Consider the following 27,707-nt stretch of genomic DNA (forward strand, 5'->3'; position numbering starts at 1 on the left):
GCATTGTCCAAACACTATTGCTTTGTTGTTTTGGAACATCTGGAAACAGGCAATTATAGTGTCTTTCTCTGTAGGCCACTCGCGTTCAGGTTAATTTGATTTATGACATTGAATAATTTGCATTAATTAAGGTATTCCCTTTGTTAAAGAGCTGCTAACATCTAATAACAAATAGTATACTTGCTTAGAAACTTTCAGATCTAACAAGCCAGGGTGGCAAAAATACGGTAGCAATACTACATTGTAAATATACAAGTGGGGATCATAATTTTGCCTCAGAGAAAGTGAAAGTATTATTAGCAATATGTGCTTGATGCACAGTTGAGTTGTTTCATCTCCAAAAATGTTCTATGTTTCACAGCAGTGTTTTAGAATTATTTGTGAGACTGTAAAGTGAAAAGTATGTGGTAACTAGTCGCATAATACTTGTAGTGGTTCAAGAACCTGCCAAATATATTTTTTTATCATTTAATAGGGTTGAAATAATCATTCACGAATACCTTAAAATGAATGGTAATTTGTGGTACACCAACCTATATCTATCAACACGAACACGATTTTGAAGAGCAGCAGATTTTATTACCCATTTTCAGCTTACATTTGTGCTTTTAACAGTATTAAACACGTTATTGCGTACATATTTGATTTAATCAGGGTTGACAATTTCAGAATACATCGTCTTGTTTGCAGTAATGCCCACTTAACCAGAAAGTTACAGTAATGGTTGCAGGGCAGCTTCACGCCCAAGGAGCCGAACACAAATGACTGGCGTGAGATCCAGCCAATCACTGAGCACAGAGGACCGGATTTCCGGTGACATTGACAAATCAGTAATGGCGAAGGAAGCCGAACTTTAACATGTCAGCAAAACAACACCGAGGGGGAGTGAACTTTTGTTCAGCAGTCATATTTTGAAGAAACATTAACCTTACAATATTGTACTCTTATCGTCTGCAGTTACAGTTCCGCCGAAAGGTAAATTGACCAACGGCGCGTCATCTGTTATAAAGACGGTCATGTAGCCGGCTGGCATTCAGCTAACTGACCAAACTTTCTCAAACGGGGACAGTTCGCTAGCTGGAGATTCGGTGCTCGGGGGTAGCTAGCTAGGTAGCTAGCAAGGCTAGTAGCTACGCTAGCTAACGTCAGTTAGCTAACGTTAAGTTCCCCTTCGATCGGGCGAAGCAGACCGCCTCCCGCGTCCCGCTGGTTCGGTTCTGTGAACCCGCGTGCTTCTAAATGTAACATTAAAGTCGAGTTGGGGCCCTTAACAATCCGCCAAGGTCGCGTCAGGCGCCCGACTTTCATGGAACATCGATTTAAGGCTGCAGATCCGCGATGGCCACCCGCTTTTTGGTGAAAGCCATGATCCAATCACAGTTAGCGTCGCGTTGGCTCGACTGATAAACACAGCGAGCTAACGTTACTGTAACGGCGCGGGGGCGACGCGACCCATCGCGATGCTTAACGTATTAATAAAACCTGCGTCCGGTTATTTTATTTGGTTCATCATTGCTGAATTGATCGATTCAAACATCTGTTCTAACGCTGTAAAAACCGTCTGTTTTTCTCAGTTGGAAATGTGGGTTCAGCGTTGATTGTGCTAATGACTGACTGACCGCGGTACAGCGGATCCCAGTCATGGTGTTGAGATCACGAATGAACATGTATACGCTGTTGAGGTTTAGGGGATCGCGTTATGAGGGCTGTGAGGTTTGACAGCAGGAAGTGATGGACTCACAGTCCCCAAGAGGGACAGTGGATGGACCAGATGTCCACTGATCGCATAGAAGACAGGTGTTTGTTTACTAGGCCCGGTGGTGTTTTTACAGGTCTCTTCACTCTGATTTGATTTTCATATTCTTTGGAGATTTGGGGCCTTTGGAGGCAGTGGTGACTGGAGAGAAGTATTAGAATCATTAAAAATGCACAAATGATGTTATCTATTGATTGATTATTAATTCAGATACTGAGGGGTCGGCCTCTAGCAGGCAGGTCGACCATACATACAGTTAACAGGCCCAATCTGTTGAGCAAAACGTCTATAGATTAAATGTGCCATTTGCTGTATAAGCCCTTGACAAGTTGTTTTCCTTTTTTTGTTTGTCATCTATAACAAAATAATAAGCCTACATGAACTGTAAAGACTATAAATAATCTATTCACACCACTTCAAATTGGTACTTTCTATGCCTTTATGATAACGGCGTGTTAGCCAATGTCAAGTCTCTGTGTAATCATGTGACATTACAATCTACGCTGGATCCTAAACGTTCCCAGTAGAACAGCCAAAGTGTCCCCCATGCTACAGAAATAGGAGGACCAGTGATATCGTGTCCAGTGTGTGCTGAAGGCTTCCTTTTATTAAGAAGACGATACTTTATTTACTATATTTCATACATGAAATGCAGCAGTTTATACCCGAGTTTGTTATGTGATGTAATCAGCCACTATTGTCCCCCCTCTTTCCCCCGTGCAGCTGTCTGCTATGCTCCCAGCAGCTCAGTAGATGTCCACCCCTTCAGACGCGGCAGGTGGAATGTCACATCCTGGCCCTTCGCCGGGGGCGGGTCTTTCCCCGGGGCCCATCCTGGGCCCCAGCCCTGGACCGGACCCCTCACCGGGCTCTGTTCACAGCATGATGGGACCCAGCCCTGGACCTGGAACACCCAACGCCTCTCATGGCATGCAGGGACAGAGTGAATACTCTCAGGATGGCATGTATCACAAGGTACAGCCTGTCTGCTTATTGTTGAATACGAACAATCCACATGCAGATCCAGCTGCCGTCTTTTAACGTCATTTGTGGCTGGTGTCCCCTCCCAACTTTGCCCGGGGACAATGTTCTAGTTCTTTATAACTCTGTCAACAGTCTGATTTATCAGGCAGCATGATGATCAGTCTGTCGGAGGTTATGGTCTGTGGTGAGAATGTGCAATCACATGCAGTGACCGAATGTTCTTTTTTCTGCTCTCAGACCATGGAGGGGATGAACGAGAAGAGCATGGCAGACGCGATGCACTTTGGCCACATGAAAGGTGTGGGGATGAGATCTCTGCACAGCGGCATGGGGCCTCCGCAGAGTCCAATGGACCAGCACAGCCAAGGTCTCCTGTCCATTACACAAAAAGCTGTCTGAACAGGCCAAATGAATCACGATGCTTCTATTAACTATAGCTTAACCCGCAGCTTGCACATACCTCCCAGATTACAATGAGGGCAATTCAATTGTGATTATTCCCACTCACACCGTTTTAGACTGACTTAATAGGTTCAAAGAGTACAAATAATTACCGCATTGACAAGAAATCATTTAAGGGATTTTAACCCCTTCAAGGGACTTTGTGTCAGAGAAAATGAATCTGTTGTTTTTCTCTTTTATAATCGTCCGATCCTTGAGGTCGCTGCCGACCACCAGGTTTGGAATGATGTGATTTCTCCTCTGACGTTTAGGATACATATCCCCCCACCCGTCCCCCATGGGTGTCCATGAGCACGCTTCTAGTCCCATGTCAGGAGGTGGGGGGCCCACGCCGCCCCACATGCCCCCCTCCCAGTCGGGCCCCATGATGCCCTTGGACCCCCAGTCCGCCGCTCCCAACATGGGCCAGCAGCCTCGGGGACCTTCTGCCTTCAGTCCGGTGCAGCTGCAGCAGCTCAGAGCTCAGATCCTGGCCTACAAGATCCTCGGGCGGGGGCAACCCCTGCCTGATAACCTCCAGCTGGCTGTTCAGGGCAAGAGGAGTCTACCCACAATGCAGCAGCAGCAGCAGCAGGCACCTAGCGCGAGCCCTTACAACAGGCCTCCAGGTAAGACGCATCGATCTAATAACCCGTTTTTGCTGATTATGAATGAGAGAGAAGCAGAACAATTCCGTCACATTCTCACACCACGTGTGGACGTCACATAATAATCATTCCCACATTGTTATTGGGTTGTAAGGTATGCCGATGGCACCTCTGGGTGGCCCCCAGTCGAGTCCCTGCCCCACCCCCACCATGCAAGGACACAACCAAAGCGCGGGCTCCAAGCCTTGGTCTGATGGTGAGTACGAGCCGAGTGAGAGAGTCTGTGTGAGCGACAGGTGGGTTTGATGTGTGCGTTCTTACATCAGATTCTCTTTGAAGGTGAATCCTTTTGAAGCCGGCATGGAAAGATGATGCAATCTGGAGGGGGGGGGGGGGGGTCCTTGCCTTTTGGGATCCAAAAGTTTTTAGCATCAAAAATAGTTTCCTTTGATTTCCAAACTTTTGAAGTGCGTTTTCTTTCTTCATTTATTTTCTTCATAAATATTGCTCATAAACATTTGACGTCAAGCCGAGGTTCTCCGGTGGAAAGAGCGTTGACCCACCTCTGAAATATTTTATTTATTGACTTGTCTGTAGCTCTCTGAGTTTAATATCGCAGTGTTCACACACAACGCGGGTCTCTCAACCAATGGTTGAAATCTCTTTAATGATTATGAGATGAACGTTAGTTTATCACGAGCTGGAAAAAACGATTCCGCCAAATAGCTGTATAATAATAATTATATCAAGTTAAGCAAAAGGTTTGAATCCGAAGTAATGTATGGGGAGGCTTAATCCATTAATCATATCAGAATAACTCCGCCCGTGTGACCCCACCCGGCTGTGAAGCGACCCGCTAACGCGCCTTTGGTCTCCAGGTCAGGTGGCTGAAAATCAAGCCAACCCTCAGAAGCACCTCCCCCCCGCACCCAGCGGACGGCCGTCCCCGGCGCCGCCGCAGGCCTCGGCCCTGCCGGCCGGGCCCGTTCCGGGCGGCCCTGTGACCCCCCAGCCCCCGGGGCAGCAAGTGTCCCCCATGCTCCAGATGCAGAAACAGAACCGCATCACGCCCATCCAGAAGCCCCAGGGCCTGGACCCGGTGGGCATCCTGCAGGAGAGGGAGTACAGGTACCTCCTCCACGCACACGCACGCGTATCCACCGCATTTCTACTCGACAACTGTCTTTGATGCTCGTTAGCCCGCAACATCTAAAAGATTTTCAAAATAAGAGGAAACCAACGAACTTGTGCGTTTGAAGTAATCTTAAGTGAAAATCAGAAGCGATAATATGACTCGCACAATATTGCACATCGATTAGTGCTCCGCCCGTCGTACCTGTGAACTCCACCTGTAGTACGAAGCCTACAGGTCTTCGACCGGAAAGGTTTCATGCAACTTTAAGCCTCTGGTATCGTATTCTGATGATCTCTTCTTCACCCGCCCTCCCCCACCCCCCCTCTCTGCATCCCGCCGGGCCAATTAGAGCACCGAACACGAGGCCCGGACCGCAGACACCGCCGGAATGAAACAGAAGTTTATTGTTTATTGATAAACATCGCAGGCAGTTGAGTAATCAAGACAATGAAGGCAGAGCTGATGAATTATTACGAGTCGTTACCCTGGGGGGGGAGGGAGGGGGTACGAGAGGAGGAGACGCTGCATGAGAGGGTTACGAAGCACAAGCTGTTTACAATCTGGATTTGGATTCCGGTGAAAAGAAATATGAGCCGGAGTCGAACCGAATCCTCAATTTTCCCTTTGAAACTTTAAACACGGACAAACATCCTGACCCGGATCCCTCGGATCTTCTTGTATTCGCGGCTTGAGACGTGTTCCCTCCCCGCAGGCTGCAGGCCCGGATCGCGCATCGCATCCAGGAGCTGGAGAGCCTGCCGGGCTCGCTGCCCCCCGACCTGAGGAACAAAGCCACGGTGGAGCTCAAAGCGCTGCGTCTGCTCAACTTCCAGCGGCAGGTACCCGGCAGCGGCTTCCTCTCATTTCATTTCCCCCGCGATGAGTCGCAGTCAGACACGCCGCTGATTCCCTCTTTCACCTCCCGACGGCGAATCCACACAGCGGGGGGGTTGCTTCTCCCCCCTCGAGGGGTTAAACCGCGGTTTTAGTTCCTCCGCCGCCAAAGCGGATGAAAGAAGGATTCAGAAATGCAATTTGCTTTCTAGTGATACCTCGACAGTTGTTGGTAAAAAGTACACTACACATTTTATTCAGGCAGCGCTTTTAAAGAAAATAAAAAACACCAATAAAAGCACAGAGCACAGGAATAGACAAGTAATACCAAACGATAGAGGGGGAAAGAGGAATCTTGAACATGTTTTTTTCAGCAAGAATACACAACATTGTGGCAGTTGCTAGTGTGTAATAAATATTGCAGAATGACTTAATCATCTTGTAAAATAGTAATTGAGCTACAATTGAATCTAATACGTAAATACGTAGTTTGCCAGCATCTTCACAGTAACACAAAGCAACAACCTCCTGTGAGAAGTGAGCTGGACTTCTGGCCGTTGCTGCGCGTGCTGATTCCTCACAAGCCGCCCTTCCTTCATTTCGCTCTTTTCCTTTTTTAAAGTGTTAAACTTGTCCGACGTTTCCTCCAGCTGAGGCAGGACGTGGTGGCGTGCATGAGGCGAGACACGACCCTGGAGACGGCGCTCAACTCCAAGGCGTACAGACGCAGCAAGCGGCAGACGCTGAGGGAGGCTCGCATGACCGAGAAGCTGGAGAAGCAGCAGAAGCTGGAGCAGGAGAAGAAGCGCCGGCAGAAGCACCAGGTGATCGCGCTGTTCCCGGGAAGTTTGGCAGTGAACTACCAGAGGAAAAAAGGGACTTGACGTTCAACAAGTTGTGTGTGTTTACAGGAATACCTCAACAGCATCCTGCAGCACGCCAAAGACTTCAAAGACTACCACCGCTCGATGTCCGGCAAAATGCAGAAGCTCACCCGAGCCATCGCCAACTGGCACACCAACACGGAGCGCGAGCAGAAGAAGGAGACGGAGAGGATCGAGAAGGAGAGGATGAGGAGACTGATGGTAAAGGACGTCTCGGGAGGATCTCACACACACACACACACACACACACACACGTTGATCCCAGCTGCACAGTAGTGATGAGATCCATCTCACGGCCAATCAATGCACCAACGTCCCTGCTCCTTATGAGCCCAACGAGATGTGTGGGTTGCTATCAGCATGTGAGCTCACTGAATAACGCCTCTGTCCTCTATTAGTTATTAGATGATTAATACATTGTAGTATCTGGAGTAAAAGTTACTCTACTGAATATTTTCTCTTTTATTTCAAATAATGTTTCCTGCTGTCGCGTTCACTGAGGTCCTGGCGGATGGACTCATCTGTAGGGAACTGTCACATTACGCACCTCCAGAATCCTGAATGAATGTATTTTGTAGAATTTATTTCTGGGCAAGCCTGCCGTCTGAATGTTAATACAAGCCACCATTAATCAAATAATTATTCTTCATTTCCAACTAGCCCTGGTCATTCTGGAAAATGCATATTTTAAGGTAATGAGAGACTTTGAGGGCTGGTGAATGAAATTAGTGCAAGAGTGCAACTTGAAAAGTAAAATCTGTAACACTGAATCACTTAATTATTTTTTATTATAATTGTACCAACTCAGGACATCGCCGACACGTTACAGAGCAACTACAATTAAAATAAGAAAATGTCAGTGACAATTGATCCAACAATTAGTCAATTAGTTAATTAGTTAATCAATTAGTTGTTAGAATTCCATAAAATGGTGAAAAATCTCAGCGTTTCCCGAGATGACGTCTTTGAATGTCTCGTTTTGTCCACTAATGAAAGATATTCAGGTTTCGAGATAAGATATTATCTAATATATTATAATATCTTATTATCTAATACCAGATAATTCAAATGTTTGAACTGATAAAACAGTTGGTTGAATGGTGATTTAAGGGTGGAACCGAAGTAGTAAGCAGAGACTCTTCATTCCTGACAGTGACCAGCAAACCCTGTTTAATGGTCCCAACTCACTCCATTGCCCCCCCCCCCTCCCTTTTCTCACCCACCCCCCCTCCCAGGCAGAAGATGAGGAAGGCTACCGTAAGCTGATCGACCAGAAGAAAGACAAGCGGCTGGCCTACCTGCTGCAGCAGACGGACGAGTACGTGGCCAACCTCACCACGCTGGTGTACGAGCACAAAGCGGCTCAGGCCGCCAAGGACAAGAAGAAGAAGAAGAAGAAAAAGAAGGTGAGAGCAGGAACAGTCAGGTGGGAGATATTCACACCAAAGTAAACAACAACAATTGTGGGCGTGGCACTTCACGTAAAAACCGTGGCGCGTGACCCCGGACTGGATGGAGAGCTCCTCCTCGGCCCCTAGCGGCGGGATGGAGGAAGCTGTGCAGTTATTGAGACATAATGACACCATGTTACCTGCACGTTAAGCCCCCCCCACACACCTGTAGAATAACTGCATTTGTGATGTCTAGAAGGAGGTTGGAGACGGTGAAGGCACCAGCGCCATCGGACCGGATGGAGAGGTGAGTCACAGATCTTTTAACATCCTGTTTCTGCTTTAAAGCGGTTATGTTTTTAGAATATAACATAGTAACCCGTATCCAATCTAAATAATCCATCCATTTTTATACTGATTTGGTTGTTTTTTTGGAGCATATTTCATATTTCGTTCATGCTCTGCTGTGTGATGGTGAAACCAAACCTGCACTTCATTTCAATCACACAGTAAATATCCATTCAGAGGCTTGATCCTTACTTCTTAAATAATAAAGCAGTGCTTGCTCATCCTCGCAGCTTCCCAAAGGCTCTTCTTTGTCTTCCCCCTCCTTTAGAAATGGATACGCTTATGTAACAACAATCAATTACAGGTCAATCGGTCTGACCGCTTATCATCTATGTCCGTGGGCCTTTGTATTATACGTAGCGTTACAAACGGCAGCAATAAGGAGCTTTTCTCTGTGCGCTGCAGCCGCTGGACGAGAGCAGCCAGATGAGCGAGCTGCCCGTCAAAGTCATCCAGACGGAGACCGGCAAAGTCCTGCAGGGGACAGACGCTCCCAAGTCCAGCCAGCTGGAGGCCTGGCTGGAGATGAACCCCGGGTGAGCAGGGGGAAAGGAAGCGTTGTTATGTTTGCATTTGGGAAATATCCATAAGGGGAAATCGTAAGTCTCTTTCTCACTGTTGAAGTGACCAGAAGCACAGTTATGTTTTACTCATATTTAGCTTTACCCTTGCTGAGGCCCCATTTGTTGCGTTTCCAGAATTGGGATGATATTTATTCAGAGAGTGCAGTTAGTGACAGCCTGTTCTCCATGGTAACCGGCAGCATGGCGGAGTAGCAGCTGGGGGCGGGGCTTAGCAAAGGGTCAGTTGTGTTTGCAGGCATGCTGTGGTCTTTAGAAAAGGTTAAAATCATCAGGGACTCCTGTTTTTGAAGAGAGTCCGGCCTCACGGGGTGGAATAAAGTAACATCCTGCTTTGGAGGCCGCCGGTATTTCTATTTGTGGCTGACGAAGAATTGCTGTAACTGTACGTCCCGTGTCTGTTGCTCTCCTCCTTTTCCAAACCAGGTATGAAGTGGCCCCGCGGTCCGACAGCGAGGAGAGCGGCTCCGAGTTCGAGGAGGAGGTGAGTGACTTTGTCTTTAATGAACTCCGTCCTGAGGAGGACACACACACACACACACACGCAGTGTCATGAGAGTCCAGCAGGGGGCGGTAGCTGTGCGCACATTGCTGTTGCACAGCTCTGGTCTATTGTGTTTGTACGGATTGAGCCCTCAGTCATGTCTTGTCCACTTTGCCCTCCGAGGAGGAAGAGGAGGGGCCCAAGGCGGACATGGAGGACGAGAAGATCATCGACCCCAACGGAGTGGAAGTGTTTGTGACGGCCGCCAACAAAATTATCGAGTAATGTATTCCATTCGTATACTTTACCTCTCACGCTCATGTCCCATTTACCAGGAATAAACAGTGGGGAATAAAGTTTACGGGCCACTTTGTAACTTGTTAAATGTTCTCTCTGTTGTATTTATGGTTCTTGTTAAAACAACTACAGTAAACATTCAAACTTAAAAACATAATTTTGACCAGGAAACAAAAGAAAAGAAGCTCTTGGTTATCGGCATAATAACGTGCGACTGTCCAGTCGGGGTTCAGGGAGCTTTCCAACGATCCTTCTTCTTCACACACGTTCAGGTCGTCCAAGCAGGACGTGGACGACGAGTACAGCGTCCCCGCTGGACAGACCAGCTCCCAGTCGTCTTACTACGGCGTGGCGCACGCCGTCATCGAGAGGGTGGAGAAGCAGTCGTCCCTGCTGATCAACGGCACACTCAAACATTACCAGGTATGCACACGCGCACTCCGTCTCCTTTCATGCACCTTTGCTGCAGCGTTTCTTGACGCTTATTTGTTTTTTACTTTTTCAGCGCTTGTTATTTTCTATCTACATTGTGTGTCAGATGGAAATTTGTTACCTTTCTATTTTAACTTATTATTTCACTTTAAAACATTGAAGCGTTGTCAAATCTTCAAGATCAAAGGGTTTATAAAATATGAAATATTAAACAACCAGGTTTTTATTTGATACGGGACAGTGCACATTAATGGAAAACCTTTCTGTAAATGCGCCGTAAAGTTAAAGCCGACAATTTTTACCTGTAATCCGCGGAGGAGTTGGGTTGTATTGTGAGTTCAAGCTCTACTCTGAATCAAATGCAATCTTGTAAAATGAACTTTGGTGTGAGAGAAACTTTGAATAAATACAGTTATGAAGGAGTTTTTACAGTGATAGAAGCAGTGCTTTTCTTTACAAAAAAATTTAAAATTAAATGAAATTAAAATGTTACATCAATAAATGTCATTGAAAAAAAGTATTAAGTCAGAAAATGTTTTGAGAAAAGAAAAAAATCAAATGGAAAATGTTTTCAAAAAAGTCAAAATATTGTTAGGTCAAAAATAAAAAAAAAGATTTTATGGAAAAATATTTTTATATTTTATAATATTTTATAGTATTCAACATATTTAATATATTCAGTCCAAAAATGTCATGGAAAAAGTCCAAAACTATTAAGTCCAAAAATGTTTTGAAAGAAAAGTAAATATTTCAGTCGAGAAAATACCCGTGACAAAAAAAGGAGGTAAAAAAATGTTGAGCAAAAAAAAAAAAGACGGAACTAAAACTCAAAAGATTTTTAATTAGCATTCGTCATGGATTTCAATGCTGCACCCTGATGGATATCAGAGCTAAGCCCCCCGGTCCGACCGTAATCCCGTCCCCTGCAGCGAGAGGACACGGCAGTGAAAGATGGTGTCTTACCGGAGATACCCGAACTGGTAATTGGATGCTGCTACCACTTCTTCTCCTCCAGTCTGGTTGCAGCTCGAGCACTCCTGTGATTTATGCTGTGCAATATTGTGGCAGCTCCTCGGGAGGGGGGGGGGGGCTGCAGCGGTGTGTGAGCTGCACGATAATTGGATCAATTGTTGCCGTAACAAACCCGTTAATTTACAGAAGCTTTGCTTTCGTACGGGGCGACTCCCCTTCATCTCTGGTCAGTTTTACCCCCCGTCGGCCTCGTTCAGGTGCAATTAGCGCAGCCGCTAATTGGCGCTGCCGTGGGCCCTCGTGCCCTTTTCCCTTTTCCCTTTCCTTGTGCTGCTCCGCTGATGGTTCCCCGGTTGCACGTTTGCACAACTGGCAATGAAAAGCATTCAAACAAGAGTATAGAATTTACATCATGTTACCGTAGTTCCTTCCCAGAGTCTTAAGCTAGTAAATAAGTGACAGCTTTATTAGGTTATCCCGTCTCTGTTTGTCGAGGTGTTTGTGGCATCAAGTGACCATTATAATAATCAGTTATTCCCATTGTAATTAGACAAGTGGAGGAAAACATGCATCAAACCACGATCATCCTGCTGAACTTTGACTTGGAATTTATAGTGTGAGCCAAATACTCTCCAGTACAGCTCCTCAGTTTAGAGGATTTGATTATTTTCTTCATTGTATGTTGAGTAAATGAAATATCAAATAAACTGGCTATTTGGAGATGTTGACTTGTTTAAACATTTGTTTATCATTTTGTGGCAATTAGTCCAGAAACTAATCGTAATTTTCTCTTAATTTTTGCCCTTTGCGTGTGGTGAAGACGGATTTAAGCGATAGAGATTATCTCTTAGAAGATAAAAGAGGCGGTCGACATTTGAGAAGAGCGAGCGGGACGCTTGCATTTCTCCGTTTAGTATTCAGAATGTCACTCCTGCCCTTTTGAACAGGCTGAGGCTCTGGCAGCACAACATTTAGCCTCTTTGACGTCTAATTAGACAAGTCCTTCTCCTCGATGGTCTCTTCAAACACCTCAAGCGCTTCCCCCTTTGGATCTCAGCGGCTCTGGAGAAGCTCTCAAAGGCCGGCGTGCCTTTTGTCCCTCTGTGTAATTCAGGTTCAGGGGCTGGAGTGGATGGTCTCCTTGTACAACAACAACCTGAACGGCATCCTGGCCGACGAAATGGGCCTCGGCAAAACCATCCAGACCATCGCCCTCATCACCTACCTGATGGAGTACAAGAGGATCAACGGGCCCTTCCTCATCATCGTCCCCCTCTCGTAAGTACCCTTCTCGTTATGGGACCCCCGGGCTCTGACGCCGCTCAACATAATTGACTCCTAAAGACACAGTGGTCCTCATGACATCGGGGCTGAAAACGACCCATAATGCAACATGCTGTGGGAGACTCTTGTCACGTTAGAAGTCTACGGGGGAGAAAACAGAGTTGTCAGATCTTCTAGTCGGTTCGACTTTGTCTCATCTTCCTTTAGTTGTTTTTAAAAGTTTCACAGGTTGGACGCTTTTTTAATCAAAATGTGTGATTTCCTCCCGCTGCTTTTGCACCATTAATCCCTTTAAACCCTTCAAACTCAAACCTCTCCACTGTTCTGGTCATTGTGAACGACCCAATGTCCCAGTTCACCTAATTCATTTATACCTCTGTGTGGCATTTTACAACTAGAGGCGTTGAAGGATAAGAGGGGGAAATGGATTTTCTCTTCAACATGTGAGCTCACGGGGAGCATGCAGACTGCGCTGTGTGTGTGTGTGTGTGGTTTACCACTCATAATGCATTTCGGAGGAGACTTTCTTCAGATGTTTATCCAGCAAATTAGACCCCGACGTCGTGAAAAATGGATCAGACGTTCACGTCTTCCAAACCCTGTAGGTGATGTTCTTAAACTCGTAATAACTCCATTATTAAAGCAAAAGGAGTCACGAGCAGACTGCAAAACCGGTGCTGCTGCTTCTGCCTTTATGCCACTTTGTGTCTAGAATTCCCCCAAACAACGTCCTGCCTGCTGATTCCTCCTCCTCTCTCCCCAGGACTCTGTCCAACTGGTTGTACGAACTGGAGAAGTGGTCGCCCTCCGTGGTCAAAATTGCCTACAAGGTAAGAGTCTTGTAGCATTTGAACTTTCTGGTTTTTGCCCGTCTGCTTACCTCCCGACTGACGCTTTTCTCTGCGTCCGGCCCGTCTAAAGGGGACCCCCGTGCTGCGCCGGGGGCTTGTGCCGCAACTCCGCAGCGGGAAGTTCAACGTCCTGCTGACCACCTACGAGTACATCATCAAGGACAAGAACATCCTGGCCAAGGTGGAGGAACGCACTCCTCGTGCATCCACTCAGTTGCTGTTTTGTACACCTCATGCACACACACACACACACACATATGCACATGTTTCCAGTCTGTGCTGAGATCAGGTAGCGAGGGACGCGTGCTGTTTAGCGTGAATTAAGCTGATGAATGAGGTCGGGATATTCGTTGCCTTTTAGGCTGAAACAGAAACGTTTCTCATCTCTTTGAAGGCAGAATTGGTTTGAAAGTCTCTTTAGATGAAGCTTCATCCTGCAGAGAACAGAGGGTTTGTTTAATAGTTCTACGGACGCGTCGCTGGTTAATCCCCAATCTGCTCGCCCGTCTCTTGGCCCCGGCTGTGAGGCACGGCGCCGGAGGATCCATCTTGCGATGGAGGAACTCCAGCTGCTTCAGAGCATCTCGGAGATTAGAAGGAAAAGAGCCGGCTGTGCGTTGAGCTCTTTTAACGACGTGAGTGTCCCGCGCCTGGCGGGTTTCTTTGTGCGACTTACAACGGGGGCGTGACAGCAAGGCCTCCGTCGTTTCTTCTTATCCAGGCCGAAGCGGCCCTTTGATCAGCCACACGTCGGTGTCATGTCTAATCAGGGAGCGGCGTTGTGTATTTGTGCTGCAGGCTGCTCACAACACACCTGATCAAACTGTCTGCGTGTGCTTGTGTGCGCTCGCATACCAATTGTGATGCCGTAAACTCACAACCACACAATCCGCTCTTCCCACCCGTCGTCACTCCGGCCGCGTAGCCCGCTGCTATCCGTGCTGCGTTGTTCAGGTCGTGGTCTTGAAGGCCCACCTGAGAGGCGCTTCGTGTCACATCATCTTTCCGTCTGTATGTCCGGACATCGTGTGACCCGCTGGTCTGAGTCGGCGTCGCTCGTTCCCGGAGGCGGGAACCTTTTTTCAAAGTCTCTCCCCTCCGCGCACGCGCAGATCCGCTGGAAGTACATGATCGTGGACGAGGGCCACCGCATGAAGAACCACCACTGCAAGCTGACGCAGGTGCTGAACACGCACTACGTGGCGCCGCGCCGCCTCCTGCTCACCGGCACGCCGCTGCAGAACAAGCTGCCCGAGCTGTGGGCGCTGCTCAACTTCCTGCTGCCCACCATCTTCAAGAGCTGCAGCACCTTCGAGCAGTGGTTCAACGCCCCGTTCGCCATGACGGGGGAGCGGGTACGTACGAGCACACAGCCCCCCCCCCCCCCCCCTCCCCCACACACAACCTCTACTGAAAAGGTGGAGCGAGGTTTAGTATAAAGTTTTCAAGGCATAAGACATCATTATTATCGTCATGATTCCCCACAGCGAAGGTCAGAGAGAAATTAGCATCTTTACCAGCAATTAACTTCTTCGTTTGTTTTCGCCCACAAGGTCTGATCGCTTTGACACCCCCACCCCCCCCCCCCCACCACCGCCACCGCCCCCCCCCTCCCTACAGCAGCTCGTTCCGTCCTCCTGCCCTGAAGCTAGGAACCCAATTTGCTGTAAAAAGAAATGCTTTGTTTTTCAGACCCGTAACTCTCCCTTGGCTGTTTAAACTTTAAACCTGCTGCTTTCAGGGTCGCCTCACTGGGAGGAAAGTCCAAAGAAGAAAAGAAATGTGAGAGCGAGCCGAGTTAATGGAACGTATTCATAGTTCAAGGTTGATCTGCGTTTCTACGGCTTTTTAACGAGGCCGCTGGACTCCGCTAAGAGGACGATCCGTCTTCTTAACAGACAGCAGCTGTATTTACACCACGTGGTGTAAACGCATTGCTTTTCTTACAGTTCGGCTGTAAACAACCTCCAGGAGCCCAGACGGGTGCATCTAACTCAGCTGGCTTTCTATCCGCTTTATTTGACGGGAATTCATTATTTTTTCCATCAAGTAAAAAAGACGGACGCGTCGGCTCCTTCTCTGGGGCGATGTTGCTGGCCGTGAATGCCAGAGTGAAGGCTCCATGGGGGGCTTTTTAATTGACCACCAGCCTCACCACTGGCCACGCTGAAAGCCTCCGAGAGAATCCACTCTGTGTGTGTGTGTGTGTGTGTGTGTGTGTGTGTGTGTGTGGCCTTCTTGTGTCGGCTTACACTGCAGTTCTAAGGTCACGTCATCTGGACGCGCAGTGCTGACACAGCATTCTGTGTTGCATCTTTCTGTCTTCAGGTCGACCTGAACGAAGAGGAGACCATCCTGATCATCCGGCGTCTGCACAAGGTGCTCCGCCCCTTCCTGCTGCGCAGACTGAAGAAGGAGGTGGAGTCTCAGCTGCCGGAGAAGGTGAGACTTTGATTTCCTGCGGAGCGTTGTTACATTGTAACATTGTTACATCGTTGCATTTTTGCATTGTCACAGTGAAACAATGTAACAATGTATCGTAATGTTACATTGTTGCATTGTCACAGTGAAACAATGTAACAATGCATCATTGTAACGCTACATTGTTGCATTGGCAGCACCACAGTGTTTTCATCCAGTCAGTGTTTTTGCTATTCGATTCCCGTATAAAACGGTCCTATTAAAACATGTTTTTAATGTTTGAAATAATTCCCGTGGTTTTGGTTGATATGCTCTGCAGAGTGCGGCGGCTCTTATCTCGTAGTCACGTACGACCTTTTTAATTGAAGCCCCGGATGCACGGCCTTTGACACCCTTGAAATGAAACATTATTTACTACTTAGTGAATGATTGGCCCCGTGCCTCCTGGCTGCTAGAGTGAGCGGCTCGAAGCCCACAGACTCCATGGAGGTCTTTCCTCGCCAGGATCCAACGTCCTCTGTGCTGCTGGTTTAAATGCATCCCAACGAGGCAGCGAAAGAACTGTAATAACAGCAGTTAAGGCGAGCGGGTCGTCATCGCCCCCCCCCCTCGATGATTCCCAGAAACATCTTGACATGATTGAAAAATCCCACCTGAGGCTCCGAAAAAGCGTCTAAACAGACGAGGCCCTGAGGGGGAATATTAGATAAAGCGTTTCATTTCAGTTTTTAAGTTGAAAGCCACCAAACCTTTAATCCACGGAGGGATGCAGGCAGTCGGCTGTTAGAAAATGTGCTTTCACGCCGCCTGGACTTCACTGTGTGTAGTTAACACAACCAGCACGCACACACACACACAGTCAAGGTCCTGGTCTCCCAAACAGCCACATGAATTCTAAAGACTGTTTACTGCAAAAAGTGCCCCCGTTATTCCTCTCACCGCGTCGTCGCTCCCGCAGGTGGAGTACGTGGTGAAGTGCGACATGTCGGCCATCCAGAAGGTTTTGTACCGCCACATGCAGAGAGGCATCCTGCTCACCGACGGCTCGGAGAAAGACAAGAAGGTAAACGCCAAAAAACGGCCGAGCGCGCGCTCGCTCTCTCCATGACGTGTTCAGCGGCGTTTGACCGGCGCCGCTTGGTGTCCGCAGGGCAAAGGAGGAGCCAAGACCTTGATGAACACCATCATGCAGCTGAAGAAGATCTGCAACCACCCGTACATGTTCCAGCACATCGAGGTGGGTCCGACACCGCCCTCCTCTCTGTGTGTGTGTGTGTGTGTGTGTGTGTGTGTGTGTTGTTTATGTCCTTTTGTGACGTGCAGAATTTATCTATTAATAAAGTGATTATCAGCTGTGAAGAAAAGACACTTGTTCCGTGGTTTTCTACACGTTATCCACACCAGTAACGCTTTTTGTGTTGCAGGAGTCTTTTGCTGAACACTTGGGCTTCCCAAGCAATGTTATCAGTGGGTAAGTAAAACCAATATGTGTCCATCCCTCAATGCTATTCAGCGTTGGAAGAGAAATAATTGTGTCTTCGAGGACGTATCATGTGTCCGATCTGGGAAACTTCTTTTATTGTCTGATATTAAGAATTCACGAGCACCAAATAAATATCTAACAGTTACTTTATGAAACACTGGTGAAATACATGAATGTGTTTATTGTTGAAATGGATCTAGTTCCTGATAGGTGCATTGATTTCTGCAGACAGCTTTGTTCTGGTGTGTTAAGATTTAGATTAGCTCATTAATGATTAACAGGGAAGGTCGATGCCTTTCTACTTTCTGAGATTGTCACAAACAAAAGGATTGAAGTATATTCCCAACATTGTGTCAAAGAAAAGGAGGATTTTTAAATGACTTATTTTCTTAGACTCTCTTTACAGCCACCACCTATATGTGTTTATATAAATATATATGTTCATATATACACACCACAGCACGGAACTGTTCTGCACGACGTGCAGTGAATAAACAAAAGATCATTTGCATGAATTCAAATCAATGAGGTATCTTATAATGCAAGTATTACACACACACACACACACACACACACACACACACACACTGGCTATCAGCCAGCAACACGACTCTTTTGTTAATCGATCTCACTGAAATGCTTTACAAGAGAAGCGATTTAGAGTACGTGCTGGAAGAAGATAAGACAAGTTTATTTATGTTGCACGTTTCAGCAACACGGCCTCTTAAAGTGCTTTAAACTAAACACGAAAATCCTTGAAACAAAGTGCATGAGGACCTTCAAATGTGTTCAGATTCAATCATTAAAGAGCAAAAGCAACATTTAAAACAGGATAAAATACATGATTATAAATAAAGTGCAGCGTATGATCTGGATAATTTTTGGATTTAATTAAAAGGCAGCAGAGCACAGCTTCTTTACTTTAAATAGAAGAAGAAATGAGGCCTCAGCGTACTGGTAACCAGACTAATGAGCAACAACCACCATCTTTTTGCTCCGTCACCTCCACCCAGACTGGAGCTGTATCGAGCGTCGGGGAAGTTCGAGCTCCTGGATCGCATCCTGCCCAAGCTGCAGGCCACCAACCACCGGGTGCTGCTCTTCTGCCAGATGACCACCCTCATGACCATCATGGAGGACTACTTCGGCTACCGCAACTTCCAGTACCTGCGTCTGGACGGTGAGCTCACGCTGTGGTCGTTTCACCGGCCCTGAAGTCGCTGTGGACCCTTTTCCCCACTGCTGGTCATAAACTGGGTTTTCATGTCACGTGGTGCTGCAATAAGCCCATAGAACTATTAAGGAGTTAATAAACAATACAATGTGGAGTCTTGGCTCAAACTGCTTACAGGAAGTGGGTGAAGTTTCCATGACGACCACCATTGGCTGGTGGGCGGGTGTTTTGAAGCCTCAGGTTGGGCGTCTGGGCCGCTAATAATTTGAAATTGTATAACAAGGGAGCAGAAATCAATGTGGAAATTGAGACCATGAACTGATGTTTACAATGTTTAATGAGGGAATGAATCAAGTGAGAAGTGGAGGGGTTTGAGGACCAGAGGAGAATGCAGCTTTAAGACACTTCCCCGCTGGAGGTGAACTTCAGATGGTGTAAAATGACGGATGGATAGCCCGTCTACTCTTTAGTTGTCCAATCAAATACAAATTATTCGCAAAAAATATCCTGTTCCACTGTGGAAATGTGCCCCAGTGCAGAAGCTGATCTTCATCCATTAGAGTCACGGCGGGGGCCTTTTCAGAAGAAAAAAAGGCAGTTTGCCTTTTCAAATAGCTTCACATCAGAGACAAAACTTAAAAAATGATCACATTTCAGGAACCACCAAGTCCGACGACCGGGCGATGCTGCTGAAGAAGTTCAACGAGGAGGGATCTCAGTACTTCATCTTCCTGCTCAGCACCAGAGCCGGCGGCCTCGGCCTCAACCTGCAGGCCGCGGACACCGTGGTCATCTTCGACAGCGACTGGAACCCGCACCAGGTTCGTCCATCGGCAGAGCTTTGGCAGTTTTAAAGAGGATTTAAAGAGGAAAGTGACAGCGTTTTTCGCGCTCTCCTTTTCTTCTCCGCCGCCTCCAGGACCTTCAGGCTCAGGACCGCGCCCACCGCATCGGGCAGCAGAACGAGGTGCGCGTGCTCCGCCTCTGCACCGTCAACAGCGTGGAGGAGAAGATCTTGGCGGCCGCCAAATACAAACTCAACGTGGATCAGAAGGTCATCCAGGCGGGCATGTTCGACCAGAAGTCCTCGAGCCACGAGCGCCGGGCCTTCCTCCAGGCCATCCTGGAGACCGAGGAGCAGAACGAGGTCAGCGGTGTGCACTTTATCCTCATTCATTATTCATTTTAGGTATTCGCGCTCCATCTGATATGATCTTGTGAAACATGAATGAGGCTCTAAATGGATTTGATCCTCCTCAAGTTCAATTATGGATGCTGCTTCTGATCGAGGTTCTGCAGACATCAAATTAAAGCAAACCGTCACTTTTAATGTTGCATGTTTTTCTTGTGCAATCTCAGCTTTTTAATTTGTGTTTGATTAAATGTGTTTGCCGTTTAAACAGTTTTTCCCAATATTTCCCCAGGAAGAAGATGAGATACCCGACGACGAAACCCTCAACCAGATGATCGCCCGCAACGAAGACGAATTTGAGCTCTTCATGGTGAGAAAACAGCGTCCTTCGGTCCAAATGGCAGACTGAGACTTTGTGATGAGCGGACTCAGGGAGGAGCGGCTGGCTGCCGGTTGTCCTACATCTGCCCTCCAAAAGAAGGACAGGTTGTCCATCACTTCGTCAGCCGGGTTAAATGTCACCATTTGTTCACAGACTGTCCTCCAGATGCTTTCTGTTATGAGCAAATGGCTTAATGCATGCGGTTGGAGGTTGGCAGGTGGGACTCTGGTGGTTGATGGACACGTGTTTGTGTGGATGGGCTCTTATATCAGGTCATAGAAGGTCGGTGTTAATAACCCAGCCCCCACTGCGTGGGATTGTTTCCAATCTGTGTAATGGAAACATTTCCATCCCCCCACCCCCCCCTCACTCCGTAGCGTATGGACATGGACCGACGCCGCGAGGAGGCCAGGAACCCGAAGCGTAAGCCACGTCTCATGGAGGAGGACGAGCTGCCCTCCTGGATCATCAGGGACGAGGCCGAGGTGGAGCGGCTCACGTACGAGGAGGAGGAGGAGAAGATGTTCGGCCGAGGGTCCCGCTGCCGCCGGGACGTCGACTACAGCGACACGCTGACTGAAAAGCAGTGGCTGCGGGTAAAAGCTGAGAATATATACACGTGTATATATATATATATATATATATATATATATATATATACGTGTATATATGGATGTACTAAAATAATCTAATACTCAATTAAACTTACACTCCAACACTGGTATTAATGCAACGTGACATTGATGATACATGATATATTTATATATATATATATATATATAAATATATTATATATAAATAATATAAATATATTATATATAAATAATAATATATATATATATATATATATATATATATATATATAAAATATATATATTATATATATTTTTAAAAAAAAAGATATATAATATATATATATGAAAAAAAAAATATATATATATATATATATTTTTTTTATTTTTATTATTTATATATAATATATTTATATTATTTATATATAATATATTTATATATATATATATATATATATATATATATATCATGTATCATCAATGTCACGTTGCATTAATACCAGTGTTGGAGTGTAAGTTTAATTGAGTATTAGATTATTTTAGTACATCCATATATACACGTATATATATATATATATATATATATATATATATATATATATATATATATGAATACTGGGTTGAAGGGCGGACTGTGTTCAGCTGGTGGCACACTGTCAATCACATCAAACACGCAGTGACACACTCCCCCCCTCCTCCTCCCCCCGTCCCTCCCGAAAGCGGCTCCTCATCCATGTTTTTGGCCGTGGCTCAGAATAGAACAAAACAACTGTGAGGCGGTGCAGTCGGCGTGTTGGAAGCCGTAGTTCTCTTTCTGTTAAAAGAAGAAGAAACGCGCAGAGACCTGCGGGCTCTGTGTAGGAAATGCTACGCACCTGCTCCTCTGTGAGTGGATCCAACTTTAAAAATGTCTCGTTCCTCCCCTCCAGGCCGTCGAGGACGGGAACCTGGAGGAGATGGAGGAGGAGATCCGGCTGAAGAAGCGCAAACGTAAGAGACGCCCGGACAAGGACTTCTCGAGCAGAGACGACGGAGGCTCCAAGGCCAAGAAGAAACGTGGGCGTCCTCCAGCCGAGAAGCACTCGCCCAACCCGCCCAAGCTCACCAAGCAGATGAACACCATCATCGACACCGTCATCAACTACAGGGACGGGTAAGCAGCCTTAGATACAGATGATCCAGAGGTCCAACACATACACACACACACACCGGGTCTCCTGCTGCTTTGCATGCTGGGAAATGTGTATCCGACATCACCACCATCGTCGGTGCCCATTTGCAGGATGGCACAGAATGCGTTTTCTCAGCGATATTCTTCCCCGGTCGAAGGCCGTGCGGCTTAAATGATGTCGTGAAGCTTCCTGGAAGTTAATAAACGGCGCCTCATCGCGCGGTTAAGGTGTGCGCCTGAATACAGATGTTGGAGCTTGTTTTCAAAAAGCGTTGTTTGTTTTCCTGCTGTCCGGCGCAACCAAACCACGGCGTCACATTTCCATTCATCAGCGTCTCCCCCGAACGTCCACCCTGGGGTTTGTTCCCGGAGGTGCTTGTTGCCATGACGCCGGGAGTCTTTTTTTTTATAAACAGTCACGTTAGCTCACAGCGGAAGGCGCTCGCACAGTTTGTGTCATCAGGAGCACTTTAGGTAACGTGTTGCTGACAGCGTGTTCCGTGTGCGGTGACAAAACAACACGCCGAGGATGCAAATGGACAGTTTATGCACGAGTAGAAGGGTTTTTTATTCACATTTTAGAGAACCACTTTGAAATGGATATATTTTTATTTTTTAAACACACAGTTGTAATTTTCTTGCCAATCAATTTAAGGCGAAGGAGGAGAAAAGGAGAAAAGTGTGTTTTTGTAAGTTGGTGCTGAGTCGTCGACGCTTCCGCCTCCAACACGCTCCTGCAGTCACTTGTCTTTAGTTGTGGATTGAACTGTTCTTTTACACGCCTGCATTGTGGATTCTTTAATCGTTAATATTGACGGAAAGTCCCGGGTGTGTTTGTTGTGACACGTGAACGACGCGCTGCTGACTGGTTGTGTTTCACAGGTCAGGAAGACAGCTGAGCGAGGTCTTCGTCCAGTTACCGTCCAGGAAGGAGCTCCCAGAATACTACGAGCTGATCAGAAAACCTGTGGACTTCAAAAAGATCAAAGTACGAAACGCTGACAATAACCAATAATAACGAGCAGGGGGTCGAAGAGCAGAAACAACGCGTTTGTGCTTCTTTTATTCGCCCGTTTTCTGTGAGATTAATAGATTTTCATACGATCAACAGACGTTACGTAACACCGATCAGTCGCTGGCCTAATTAACATCGTGACAAAGTGCCACTTAGGAACATGTCTCTCATAATCCCTCTTTGAAAGTGAGGGAAGACCCGTTTGACTCAAGCCGGTGATTCTATTGTACTGTGTTTTTCCTTCTGCAGGACCGCGTGAGGAACCATAAATACCGAGGAGTCGGGGACCTGGAGAGAGACGTGATGCTGCTGTGTCACAACGCGCAGACCTTCAACCTGGAGGGCTCCCAGGTCAGCCTCACTTCCATTTGACCCTTATTTATTTCAACTTCATTTATTTCATTCAAATGCTTTGTTAGATTTTACTTGAAAAAGTGGAGAATATGGATCTATTATTAGAATTTATATCTGACATATATATTGAATTGAACGTTCTTCGTCTGCTTTAAAAGTGCTACTCCAATACGTTATTGTCAAGTTCCAGAAGGTTCCCTACGTGGACGTCTTTGAACTTTTAATTGAATTGAATTGAATAACCCTGAAATAAAGCAATTATTGTGACAGCGTAATCGTTACTTGACACTCTCTCCTCCCAGCTAACATAACGCAAAGGTAAATGACTTTTTTTTATATCACTTTTGTTTTGGGATCGTCGGTCTGAGGACACCAGACACATTTAAGACTTCTAAGACTCCTGGAGTCACAAAGCAAGCGAAGCCGCCTGAAGCCTTCCAAGCGATTGAAGTCCATCATTCAAAGCAGCGCTGCTCAGTGTCCATCATGTCCGCCATGAATGGTGTTGATACACGTAATCCCGTTGATGCTGTTTGAGGAACTGCTCACATGATCCCGTCTGTCCCCCCTCCCCCACACAGATATACGAGGACTCCATTGTGCTTCAGTCCGTGTTCAAAAGTGCCCGGCAGAAGATCGCCAAAGATGAGGAGAGCGACGACGACAGCGAGGAGGAAGAGGAGGACGAGGACGAATCGGAGGCCGAGGGTACGTCCTCGGCGCACCTCGCCGCTCTCTGCTAGGAAGACCGGAGGAAAAAGAATCCGCACTGGCCGCAGTTCGCCGTCACCGCGGTTACTGAGTCCCACGCAGAAATGCTTTCTCCGTGTGCTTCCTCCACTGCAGCCAAGTCGGTGCGGGTGAAGATCAAGCTGGGTAAGGACAAGGGCAAGAAGAGGCAAAGCCGGGGGAAGGCCAAGCCGGTGGTCAGCGACGACGACAGCGACGACGACCTGGACGACAACGTAGGTGGAGTCACTGCCGCGCTCTGTATTCACCACATTCACGCGCAGACAGAAAAGGGGGAAATTGCAGACGTCAATAGTTGCATAATTGCAGGTAAACTGTCAAAAATGGGCACTTTGGCGCAGAGTGCTTTTTGATGAGCAGATGTTGATATTCAAATAGTTCTTGGAGAGAAACTTAACGGCGCTTTCACAGCGGCGAGTAACGAAGGTTCGAAGCAGTGACTTGAGATGCAGGTCTCTTGCTTAAAAAGTACCACTTACTGAAACAAGCCTCCTCAGTGCCATCAGGACGGCGTCCATTGCTGTGATGAGTAATGAGTAAACGTTCGTCGCACTTAGCGACCATTTGTCTTTGTAATAAGAAAATAAAAGAAATCACATCACGGGTTCCAAAAGGTGTTTTCAAATTGGTGCTTTTGTCCAATCAACAGTCGCTGAAAACCTGGTGCCTCCTGGTTTAAAACGCCTCAGAATCAGACCCCGCCCTCGCCTCGCGGTCTCCACAGTTTGGACCTTTTCCCAAACCTCTGTGTAGCACAACAGGCCCGTCGGTCGGGAGCATTAAGCCGTTTCCTTTCTAGCGAGGCGAGCTAACGCTACCTAAGCTGCCGTAGCTGTCGTATCCGCTGGACGACGTGTCCCCGTAGGAGACGAGCGGCCCGTCGCCTCGCGGACAGATGATGCCGTGAGTCCGCAGAGGAGTTGAAGTCTCACTTAAAATAAAGAAATAAAAAGCAGCAACACGTTACCCGCCGATACTTGAGACGTTGGAGAATTATCGGTTGCTTCAGCGTGTCAAATATTAATAAGCGCTTTCCGTTCTTCTATTGTTTGTCTTAGCGGAGGCTTACGGCTCCCATTGGTGTCAAAATGTCAAGTCAGAGTCGGTGACGCACAGAAAGCTCCAAACTGTGGGAAGCTCCCCAAGTCCTTTTCATCAGACATGAAAAGCCTCCAGTCCTCTAAATCAGAGCGAAGGCGGAGCGTCGATGACTCAGCGCCGACTTACAAAAACACACTTTCCCCCGACTAGAAAACATCACATGTGAACAAGAGCCAGAAAGATGAAATAAACCCCCCCCCCCCGGGGGAATCTACAAGTGAGCCTCGCCTGTAAGACACCTGTCAGCGATGACTGTATTAAACTGCATTACGCTGCTTCCTTTGTCCCTTCGTCCCTCTCATCTGCTGCCAGCGCAACAAAACCGGTAATGAGGACTCGAAGCCATGGCAACCGCCACTTAGCCCTCATTGTGACATGATCAACGGCTCATTGACCCTCCTCCCACACGCCGCACACGTCTGTCTGATTAAAGCCAACGTTGTGTTCATTATACCTTCTTTTATTCACTCAACCAATTCAATGGATCGACTGCGAATCGATCCATCTCAGTGAGATGCGTGGACTTATTTTTAGGGAAGTGTCTCGTGAAGTGAAGTGCTGTGAACAGACAGGAGATGAGTTTTCATCTGAGATTCGATCTTTCCATCTCGTCGGCTCTACATTTAATATGCTCTTTAAAAGGTTATTTAAACGATAGGAATTTGATATAAAATATGACACGTTGGTCAACAGGCTCCATCGGTCTGAATCCAGTTTAACAACAGCAGTGATACATTTTTTATATTCTACCCGGATATTAAACCAACTGGGATCCGACATTGTTTCCCCTTCAGCACAAGTTGGAGGATTTAAAATGTTCAATTCTCGACACTAAACTGCAGGTTCAACATCTCAGCCGGAGTGTGGCCGAGAGTCACGTCGCTCTGCCGCTGGGCGCTCGATAAAGAGTCCCCCCCCCCGTGACCCGACGGTCGCTTCCTCCTCTCCCCTCTGAACCTCGTTCTCCCGTAACGCCTCTTGATGTCCGTCTCTCTGCAGGATCAGTCGGACAGGAGCGACGACGACTGAGAGGACGTCGTTTGAAAACGACAGTATGTTCCATCGCCGTCGTTCAGGTTCATAGTCTGTATTTTCATTCATTTTTACTTTATTTGTACTTTTTGTGTATCTGTTGTGTGTTTTGTCGCACCTTCTCCTACCAGCTTAGAAATGTGTTACTAATAATCGATAAGCTACAGCAATACCAGTCTGCTTATATCGACAATTATATGACAATTTTTTTAGTATATTTTTTAACTCCTGCTTTTAAAGCTGATTCAAATTCTGTATGAAAAACAATGAAGAGAAAAACGATTTGGTCGTCTCATCCGCGCTTCTGCTTGATTTGTACCTGCTTGCTTGCACTTTTAGGAAATTAAATATTAACATTCAAATTTAAAAAAATGTGTTATAAAAACATAATTTGGAGAACCACTAGCGATAAAAAAGGCAATCATTAGAGTTAGGAATTTTTGGATTCATCTTTGTAACTTGCAGTGCCAAATGTTTGAGAAATTGATTGTTTGCTAAACCCCTCCCCCAACCAGCCATTGTCCAATCACAGCCAAGCACTGTCTGACTTTCAAGTTGAGCTTTAGATTTCTTTCAATTCACAAAGATAATTGAATTAATCTGCTCGAAGGTTAACGGCAAATGTTTGATTGTCCATTTTAAACAATCTCACCCAAATATGTGTTTGTCCTGAATAACAACACATGCTGGAGAGACCTAAAGCTGCCAACATCAGTCAGCTCAGTTAGCTAGCTGCTGGCTAGCTTTAGCTCAGGTAGCTAGCTGCTGGATAGCTCTAGCTCAGGTAGCTCCTGGCTAGCTTTAGCTCAGGTAGCTAGGTGCTGGATAGCTCTAGCTCAGGTAGCTCCTGGCTAGCTTTAGCTCAGGTAGCTGCTGGCTAGCATTAGCTCAGGTAGCTCCTGGCTACCATTAGCTCCGGTAGCTGCTGGCTAGCTTTAGCTCAGGTAGCTCCTGGCTAGCATTAGCTCAGGTAGCTGCTGGCTAGCATTAGCTCAGGTAGCTGCTGGCTAGCATTAGCTCAGGCTAGCTTTAGCTCCGTTAGCTAGGCGTACCAACTGTAACTATGAAGCAAACATTCAAATCAGAGAGTGTAAAACTTTTTTCTTTGTATATTCGAGCCAGCACAACAGAACGACAGTTGTTGCTTGATGACTTAAGCGATTCCTTGAGGTGACCATAAATGCTGGACGCTTCTTTTTTTAAACACCGCTTTTATTAAGGGAAGCGTAACCTCACTTCATGTTGGTGAGTCCATGTGTGTCATGTATCCTTTCCTATGATGTGTTGAAGTTGTCGTGTATCGGGGGCCGATGCTCCGGACTTTGTCGTAATCGTTTTCTTTGTGGTTTTATTCCTTGAGAAACCGGACAGAGGGAAACATCTTGTTTTGTGGAATAAAACCGGCATCCGTCGAAGCTAAAACGTGGCTCTTGGACAGCATCTGGAAACAGGTCTTTGTACAGACCATTAAAAACGGTAAACAACAGATAATGTTACAATGAAAAGTGTTGTGGGATTGAAACATGTAACTTGAATGACACATTAAGCAGAGCAGTTTTTTAACAATGTATTGATTTATGATTTAATTGGATTGAGGTCTTTGTATTTCTGTTTTAGTTTTGAGCCCACATTTTATTTGTTTGTATTTCATTTGTAGCATGAACGTTTTTGGCAATATATTGTGAACATGCAGATATAAATCTTTTTTTTGTTTGGTGTGACATGTGCTTGCCGACTCTCCATAAGTGTGACTTAATCTTTGCTTTCTTTGCACAGTGTCTTTGTGGTATCTCATAGCCCAGGGCAAATAAAATCTCACCGATTTTCTGCACAAAAAA

General features: G+C 46.6%; 1 protein-coding gene across 9 annotated transcripts; it reads left to right on the forward strand.

Moving 5' to 3' along the window:
• The first annotated feature begins 811 nt into the window (after window positions 1-811).
• smarca2 (SWI/SNF related BAF chromatin remodeling complex subunit ATPase 2) lies at window positions 812-27,707 on the forward strand. Of its 9 annotated transcripts, XR_013451919.1 has the most exons (36): window positions 812-975; window positions 2,480-2,731; window positions 2,978-3,107; window positions 3,454-3,810; window positions 3,944-4,045; window positions 4,668-4,917; window positions 5,637-5,763; window positions 6,409-6,582; window positions 6,670-6,843; window positions 7,878-8,048; window positions 8,290-8,340; window positions 8,787-8,917; window positions 9,389-9,446; window positions 9,630-9,727; window positions 10,016-10,166; window positions 12,262-12,425; window positions 13,195-13,261; window positions 13,353-13,463; window positions 14,395-14,637; window positions 15,611-15,724; window positions 16,662-16,766; window positions 16,854-16,940; window positions 17,128-17,174; window positions 18,200-18,366; window positions 19,018-19,181; window positions 19,280-19,507; window positions 19,785-19,862; window positions 20,252-20,470; window positions 21,376-21,599; window positions 22,500-22,605; window positions 22,882-22,983; window positions 23,568-23,694; window positions 23,833-23,951; window positions 25,837-26,623; window positions 26,654-26,735; window positions 26,866-27,707. XR_013451919.1 is itself a non-coding variant. In XM_040195197.2 (34 exons), the coding sequence occupies exons 2-34, from the start codon at window positions 2,510-2,512 to the stop codon at window positions 25,864-25,866; spliced, it is 4,698 nt and encodes a 1,565-aa protein (XP_040051131.2). In that variant the 5' UTR covers window positions 812-975; window positions 2,480-2,509; the 3' UTR covers window positions 25,867-27,707. The 9 variants fall into 9 exon arrangements, 4 of the variants coding, with proteins under 4 accessions (XP_040051131.2, XP_077942372.1, XP_077942373.1 ...); XR_013451918.1 differs by having other exon boundaries at window positions 25,837-26,653; window positions 26,710-27,707; XR_013451917.1 differs by having other exon boundaries at window positions 26,654-27,707.

The sequence above is a fragment of the Gasterosteus aculeatus genome, chromosome 13 (assembly GCF_964276395.1).
Source record: "Gasterosteus aculeatus chromosome 13, fGasAcu3.hap1.1, whole genome shotgun sequence".
NCBI classification, from domain to species: domain Eukaryota; kingdom Metazoa; phylum Chordata; class Actinopteri; order Perciformes; family Gasterosteidae; genus Gasterosteus; species Gasterosteus aculeatus.